Consider the following 8,687-nt stretch of genomic DNA (forward strand, 5'->3'; position numbering starts at 1 on the left):
AAACAGCCACAGATGAGGAGGGAGAGGCGATGCAGCTCTAAATCTTTACGGAACGAATATTTTACTAGTGATTTAAGATGGTTTAAGATTTATTTTAGAATTTTAAATTCGAAATTTTGAATTCTAACTAATTTGATTTTTGGATGTGTATTTAAATTGTAATATATTAATAATTAAATATATTAAATCTCAAATAGAAATTTAAAATTGAAATTTAAATTTTAAATTTTAGTTTTATTTAGTTTGTATTTTGAATGTGTATTTAATTTTAAAAAGACACTAGATCTATTTATAATTTTTAGATGTGTTTGTTTTACTTTTTTTTAAATCATTGTAATAAAAGGTTGAATATTGTACAACTTTTAAATGATACCTAGTTGAATTGTTGTTTATTGAGACAACATAAGCATAAAATGTGTTCAAAAACACTCAATTAATATATTTATCCATCCTAACAAGAACAACACAGACTAACAAAGAACACAACTTATTTTTTCTTTTATTATTTTTGTTAATTTTTTAAAATTATATTTTTTATTATTATATTTTTCGTCTCAGATTTTTTAAATGAAAAAAATAAGAATAAATTAAATTTTCATAATTTGTTTTAATTTATCACCAAACAAAATACAAAAATACAAAATTTTGTATATCTATCTTTTATGTTTTATTCTCAATAACACTTTCTTTTATACTTTATTCTCAATAACGCAGCCCTAGAGACGGATTTTGGCAATCCGCCGCAGCCCGCAGCCTATTAGTTTTCGTCTCACTCTCTCTCGCCCCTCTCAAATATAGTTGTTCTTATTTTAGTTTAAATTTACTGACACCATCAAAATATGTATGGATAGATAACAAAATGCATATATCTAAGACTGCTGTTTTAAACAAATAAATATACTTAGAGTAGTTATTATTAAAAAGGAGTGCTATTCTTTTTCTTATGTTTTTTTGTTTGTATTATATTCAGTCACAAAAAAAAATGCATGTAACTTACTAAAAGTCTAGTTTATTAACTTTATATATTTGCATTTTTTTTTGTATATGTATAAGGACGGTTATATACCGACTCCTACCTAGCATTTTATAAGGTGGCACCAATTACGTGAAAAAATGATGGTTTTATTTTATTCAAAAAGTGTTTTTTTTCCACCTCTATCTCTTTGCAACGATCTATCATCTCATTTGGTTTTCCCTAGTTTTAGTCTCTTACAAATTATGGTTTAATTATGAACTATATTATTGCTAAAATTACTACAAGTTAAAGCAAAATTAAATACAATCCTTAGTTAACTAGTTTCAGAAAGTCATCCGGTCTGTATAAAATTAAAGTAGGCATAGAATAGCAAAAAGTAATACTGTAGTAGTAGTAATTTTAATTAGAAATCCTCATAGTTCATCAAAACGTGAACAGGAACCGAGTCTAGTACAAGTACAAGAACGAGTACAAAAGTATTGCCATTTTCTACAGCGCTAAGAGATGACGACACAGTCCAAAGCATATAGCTCAAATTATGCCATGCCTCCACTCGTTGCTGTCCTGATTATCTGAAAGATAGCTGTCAAAGGAACCCACACAAAAAAAGAATTAGCAACACTGGAAAATTGAAGGCCATGAATGAAGATGCTAATGGAAGAAAGGCGCACAGAGTATAAAAATATTACAAATCAGCTACCAAACACTATCCTAATACTCAAGAGAAAACTCTATGTCATCCATCCCTACACTTGAAGGAAAAACAGATATGAAAGCAAGATCCTGCATTTGAGTCACCAAGTAGCATTGCAATACAATCGACATAATTTTCCGAAATTCGCAAAGGACATTGCAGAATATCTCCTGTTGCGAATACAAGTTTCCAGCTATATATGCGTGTTATTAACACCGATGTTTTTTTTGTGTAAACAACACATACAACTACCAAGTAATTACTCTATATCATTATGATCGGTAAAATATTAATCAGAAATAAGAATGTAGTTCTAATAATAACGGCAATTTAGAATGAGAAAGAAAGGGGAAAAAGAGGAACAAGTAGACTCACATGATCCAATGACAACAAAGACGAAGAAACCGAGCAGGACTGGACCAACAGGATAGTCTTTTCCCTTTTTAGTGTTAGTTTCTGGCACAAACCCTCTTTTTGTGATGTTCTTCTCAAACTTCTCTACTTTCCTGTCCGCAAGTCGCCTTGATGTCGTCTACACCCAATTTCCCCAATTTTATTAACAATAATAATCATCTCAATCAAAATCGTTACATAAATTGAATCAATCCAAATCACAGAACATCACATTGGGAATACATAATTGACTTGTTCACCGAATTAAGATCAGATCCCTAACCCTAAATTAACCTACGGGCAAAACGATCCACAAGCTATTAACGAAAATTCGAAGGAACCGTGGAGTTCAGGAATTAATTAGTTAATATTGAATATTATCACATGTTAATTAGAAGAAATCCGATCAGAATTGAGAGAAACCAATTTTCATATCAAATTGAATATCAAAGTATCAAACGCAACAAATCGAGTTCGATAAATAAAGAAAACCTAACTGCAGCTGAGAATCAAGAAGCGAACATATTAGATCTAAATCTAGGTTGAAATTCAAGAAAGATGAATTTCCTTAGATTAATTTAACCAAAAAAGACAAACAATAAAGAAAGGAGAAAAGGAGGAATACCATGGTTGCTGGGAGATGAGATGGCCGGAAACGGTTGGAAGAAAGAACGATATCGCCGGAAAACGAAAAGAGGGTTTTCTGTTTCCCTTCCGGCAGAGAGACTCCCCAACCTTATTGATTTGAAGTGGGTATGCGCGTGTGGGACACTGCGATCTGAATGAAAAACGATATATTTCGCCGTTTTATTTATTTACGAAATTATGGATTTATAATAGCACGTTACCTAATTCAGATGAACCTTAAATATAATTATAAATTAATGGGGTCCCCGAGCATTGCGTCACGCCTTCTTTATGATTGGCCAAAGCTATGTAATTCTTACCACGCGGCGTCTTCCTATTGGAGGATATTCTAATTTACCTATATTCTTTTATATATTAATAGTAGAGAGACGAGATAAATATAAACCATTTCCTAAAAAGTGACAACTGTTGCCTCCTGTTTACCAATACAATGGGATTTTTTTAAATAAATAAATTAAATATTTTACTTATTTAAATACATAATTCAAAATATTTATTAATTTATATAATATTATTTATTTTGTTTATGGTGTAAATGAGATAATTATATAAATATTTTGTTTACACATTATAGTGATATGTCAATTTTTTATGTTATATCCAAATATAAGATAAAAAATAAAAAAAAAGATCTTTTAAAAAAAATTATTTTTATATAAGATATTTAAATATAAAATTATTTTTATTTTTCTATAAGATCTTTTAAAAAAAGATAACTCAAAAAAATATCATTCAAACAAACCCTATATCATGTTATCTTAAATGAGATAAGCATATATTACATCTAAACTGGCTAAACATTAAAACGAAATATGAGTATTTATATGGATAAAAGATTTAATCCTCTCCAAATATTAATAATATAATTTGGATTGTTTTATTAAAAAAATATATTAATTATTATTATTTAGATTAAATTAAATTGATTTACCAATAAAATTTAAATATAATATAATTTAAATTAAAAAATTAATGATAAATTAATTTTGTTGCAGTTCATAAAAAAAATCACTTAATTCTTAAAAAAATAACTACAAATATATTTGTATCTCACAAGAAAAATCACCAATAACTACTACAAAATAAAAAGAATACAAACATATTTGACTTAGTTGATTTATTGATTTTTTCCCCTTAACTAGCTGATTTGAAATTTGCAATTTTGATAACTACAGTCCCATTCCATACGCGCCAACCACCTAGTACTCTACAGCCTACACACTTGTTAGCTTTTGTTCGGGTTTTTGGCACACTTGTTAGCTTCCCATCTCACTAACTCCCACGTTGACATACATATGAATGATATGATTATATTAACGGTTGCAACCAATGATAAAATAAGTAAAAAAAATAAAATATTATTTTGGTTTTAGTTTCTAACATTTTAAATATTCAATCCTAAAAATTTTAAACATTTTATTTCAATTACAAGAGTTTTAAGTAGATTTAATATTATCTTATTATTAAATTTGATACAAATAATCACATATTAAAAAACTAATAATATTTGATATTAGTATATGAATAAAATAAATTCACTAATAATTATTAATATAAAAGTTTTTTTTTAATTTTAAAGAGTTGATAATTAATTGCTATGATTTGAAATTTTGTATAAAAAAATCAAGAAAAAAAAGTGTTATAAAAAGATTTTAGTTATGTTTTTCTAATACATAAAAAAATATAACTTAACTAGTATCATTATTAATGTTTAAGATTATCTGTTACCATTAACTATTTGTAAATTTTAATAGTAAGATAATATTAAATTTCTTTAAAAAATTTTAAAATAAAAATAAAATATTTAAAATATTAAAAATCGAATTAATTTTTTTCTTTTGATATTATCAAATTAAAATTTATTTTAAACATTAAAAATTAAAATAGTACTCATAGAAGCTCAATCCACAACAAAAATGAAGTTGGACCTTATCAAAATTGCCATCCACTCCAAACATTCATTAGTTCTTGTACCAAAAATAAATACACAATCCCAACAAGAGTAAAGTATCGTTTTTGTCCCTAACGTTTGGAGTAAGTCTCAAAATTGTCTCTAACGTTTGAATCCTTCTATTTAAGTCCCTAAGGTTTCAAAATTGTTTCAATGTTGTCCTGTTGTTAGGAATCTTTTAGGTAGCGTTTGTTTTTTGAGACAGTACACAAAGACATGGACATTAAATAATTAAAACGTGTTTGGTAGCAGAGACATAGACAGTGGACATATTGTCTCTGGAACAGTTTTTTTAATTTTTGTGTCCACTCTTTTACAAGAGACAATGATGGACACAGAAATTAACAAAGTGGGCACAGATTTTTTAATGAAAATTCTTTTCCATTTTATCCCTACATATTATTATTATTCCATTGTTGCCCTTTTTGAAATCATATCATAAGCCCTAATTTTATGTGTTGTGCAGCAGCCTTCTCCTCCCAGGTAATCTTCCCCATTCTCTCTGTTTTGTCTCTCCTTCTTCCTTCTCTTTTTTGGATTCTTTTTTCGTCTCACTTCCCAGGTCTAGCTCTCTGTCTCTTCTCTTTCTCTTCTTGCTCTCTGTCCCTTTCTTCTTCTTATTATTTCTCTTCTTTTTTCGGTGTTCTGTGGTTTAGTACTTCATCTTATTCCTCTTTCTTTTTCTTTGTTTTTTTTTCTTCTTCTTTACTGCGTGCTTCTCCTCTTTATTTTTTTGCTCAACTAATTTAACTACAACATGTCAGAAGCAAATTATTTATTACAGCAACTTTTGGAATTCACGTGTTCTTCTCTTTCTCAGTCACGCAGGTATATAACTCTGCCTTTCCTCTTTGCTTCTTATTTTTGTTTGTATTTTTTTACTTTAAATTATTGGGTTCTTCTGGCTTCTTTTATTTTTATTTGTTTATATTGTTTGTGATTTGAAATAGGTCCACATTCATTCCTTCTACTCTTTATCCGGTTTTCACAATTAACTCATAATAGTATGCAAAAACATATTAGTGAAATAATACTACACAAGAACTAAACATGCATATATTCTCCTTACTTGAGCACCCCATCCTAAGCCCAGGGAGAGTACAGCTGATGGCGCAGACCATGATCCATCTGCTCTTCGAGCAACAACCAAACTAGTACCAATTTTGTAAGAGAGAAGTGCACCAGCTTTGGCAACAGTTAAGATCGCTAGGCCTTTGGCATTTTTTAGTAGCAAGCATATAATTTCAAAATCCACACCCACTTCACCGTCACGATCAGACCCTTCTTTTTCACCTTCCAACTCTCCTTCACTCTCCTCTTTGTCTTCACAAATCCACATCCACTACACTCTAGCTAATCTAATTGGGGAAAAATCAGCTAACAATGAAGTAAATTTCTCAGTTCTCACACACCCTTAATCTAAAAATCTGAAGTTCAGCGCAAGCAAGCTTTATTCATCTACATCTAAGTAAAAGATTAAGAAAATGTTGAGAACAAACATAGCATTATTCACTCACAACCTAATAGGCACCAAGCTAGATTTATCATATATGAATCTAATAGGAACTTTATAGTGGAATTTTTAATGAAATTCTCAAATCTGAGAAGGCACCGTACCTGGTGAAAGTGAGGATAGTTAAGGTTTTACTGTTGATAGGAGAAGTGTCAGTTTTAAAGTGACTCAAGAAGAAAAGAATAGAAATAAATGAGATTTTGACAAAAATAGAAAATGGGTGTTTGAGTTATTGGAGGTGGAAATCAAGAAAAGATTAAAAAGATGATTTTTTTTCTTTTTCCTTTTTTTCGTGCTATTATCAATTTGAGATTCGATTGAGGAATGAAGAGAAGTACAGAGACAACTACTGTTTATTTCCTGAGAGATCAAGCACAGATAAATTAGACAACATCCCCAAACCTGAAGGCATTCTACCAATTAAGCTATTCCCAGAAAGTAACACAGACTTCAACAAAATCAAACCACCAATTGACTCAGGAATAGAGCCAGTTATTGAGCAAGAACTTAAATCAAGCACCTGGAGTGCACCAAGGTAGTTATTATTGCTTTTGTCACCAAACCACTCAGGAATAGAACCATTAAGCACAAAACCTGAAGCATTGAAGGAAGCTAAACGGGTAAAATTGGCAAGTGCATCAACAGAGAAACTTGGGTGAAGACTAGCTTTATGTGTTCTTTTGAAACTGGAAATGTTGATTCCGATAACTGAACCCTTTTGGCAATGAATCCCGGTCCAGTTTCGGCAGGGTTCAGTATTTTTTGGCCGGTTTTTTGCTCTTATACCCAATGAAGATCGAAGTTGAAGCAACGAAAACCATTCGGTTCTTGAACTCGAGAGGGTTAGGGAGGGCAAGGATTAGAGATACAGGGAAGGAGGGGAGGGATGTCTATTTTAGTCTTTTTACCTAATAATTTAGTCTTGTCTATGTGTATCCAAACATAATACTAGACATTACATTAGTGTCTGGTCCATCATATTCAAACACAATACACAAACAATAATTTTTAATGTTCTGTTCTGTTCTGTCTTTGTCTCAGTGTCATGTTCTGTTCTGTCTCAAAAAACAAACGCTACCTTAACGAAATTGACGGCGGGACAAAATTGAGACGATTTTAAAATGTTAGGGACTTAAATAGGACGAACACGTTGGGGACAAAAATGATACATAGAAACAAATTTTAATTTTATCCTTCAATAATATCAATTTTTACGGTATATAGTTATTCAATTATTTTTTAATTACATATAAGTAAATTACATTTAATCATATTAATTTTATTCTAAATAAATTTATTTTTTTATAATTTTATACTTAAAAATTTTACTCATCATAAAATATTTGTAAAATGACTAGTACATAAATTTGTGGGAAAAAATGATACATATACAATAAAGTAATGTGATTTTAGTAATTTTACAAATATTTTATGATAAGAAAAAATTTTTAAGAGTAAAATTATAAAAAAATAAATTTATTTAGAATCAAAGTAATGTGATTAAGTGTAATTAACTTAAATGTGATTAAAAAATAATTGAATAACTATATACCATAAAAAATTGATATTAGTGAAGGATAAAATTAAAATTTATTTCTACGTATCATTTTTGTCCCCAACGTTTTCGTCCTATTTAAGTCCCTAACATTTCAAAATCGTCTCAATTTTGTCCTGCCGTCAATTCCGTTAACAGATTCCTAACGACAGGACAACATTGAGTCAATTTTGAAATGTTAGGCACTTAAATAGGACGATTCAAACGTTATGGACAACTTTGAGACTTACCCCAAACGTTGGGGACAAAAACGATACTTTACTCACCCCAACAATTATTAAATCTTGAAACAACCCCAGCCCAACAAAAGTATAGCTACAAATAATTCTTTTGTCGTGAATTACACACAATTCTTGACGAAGAAAGACAACTATTTAGATAGCCTCCTGACCAAAAGAAAATGTAACCTAAAACCCCAAGCTCCAACAACTCAACAAATAGGGACCTCGAAGACAACCGATGTGAATATTTAGAGAAGGCAATCGATGTGTTGATTGTTTAGCACAAAAAAGTGTAAATTTAGAATTAGGGCTCCACTTTTGAGGCACTCTTCTTAGAAAAGTAATCCAGTTACTAGTAGATGACAAATAAAAGGCATCTCTGTCTCAACCAATTAGATGGATAGGGGGCGTCGAGTCACGAAAATCGACACAAAAAGGTCTTAATTCACTCAAGTTTATCGAAGAGTGAAGTTAACCGGTCAAAATATTGATATCGAAAGCAGGTTGTGCATAAGGGATAGATACTTAAATTTGTGTTTGGCAGAAACGGTTATTTTTTTTATTTTTCCACATTTGGTGAAATAAGATTGGTTGGGCTATTCTATAAATTAAGAAGGTTTAGTAATATCAAGGAATTGGAATTCATTTTCAGACAAAACTCATGCACACTCACATTCCAGTGTTAGAGGCGTTTTAATTACTTTCTTTAAACTAAAGTCATTTACATTACTTTTTT

At 29.9% G+C, this 8,687-nt stretch overlaps 1 protein-coding gene across 1 annotated transcript; it reads right to left on the reverse strand.

Moving 5' to 3' along the window:
- Positions 1 to 1,343: 1,343 nt before the first annotated feature.
- On the reverse strand, positions 1,344 to 2,913 carry LOC112734862 (uncharacterized). Its single transcript, XM_025784364.2, has 3 exons — positions 2,689 to 2,913; positions 2,046 to 2,202; positions 1,344 to 1,559 (listed from the first exon to the last, which is right to left on the reverse strand). The coding sequence occupies exons 1-3, from the start codon at positions 2,689 to 2,691 to the stop codon at positions 1,513 to 1,515; spliced, it is 207 nt and encodes a 68-aa protein (XP_025640149.1). The 5' UTR covers positions 2,692 to 2,913; the 3' UTR covers positions 1,344 to 1,512.
- Positions 2,914 to 8,687: the final 5,774 nt, after the last annotated feature.

This window comes from Arachis hypogaea, chromosome 3 (genome assembly GCF_003086295.3).
Source record: "Arachis hypogaea cultivar Tifrunner chromosome 3, arahy.Tifrunner.gnm2.J5K5, whole genome shotgun sequence".
Classification (NCBI taxonomy): Eukaryota; Viridiplantae; Streptophyta; class Magnoliopsida; order Fabales; family Fabaceae; genus Arachis; species Arachis hypogaea.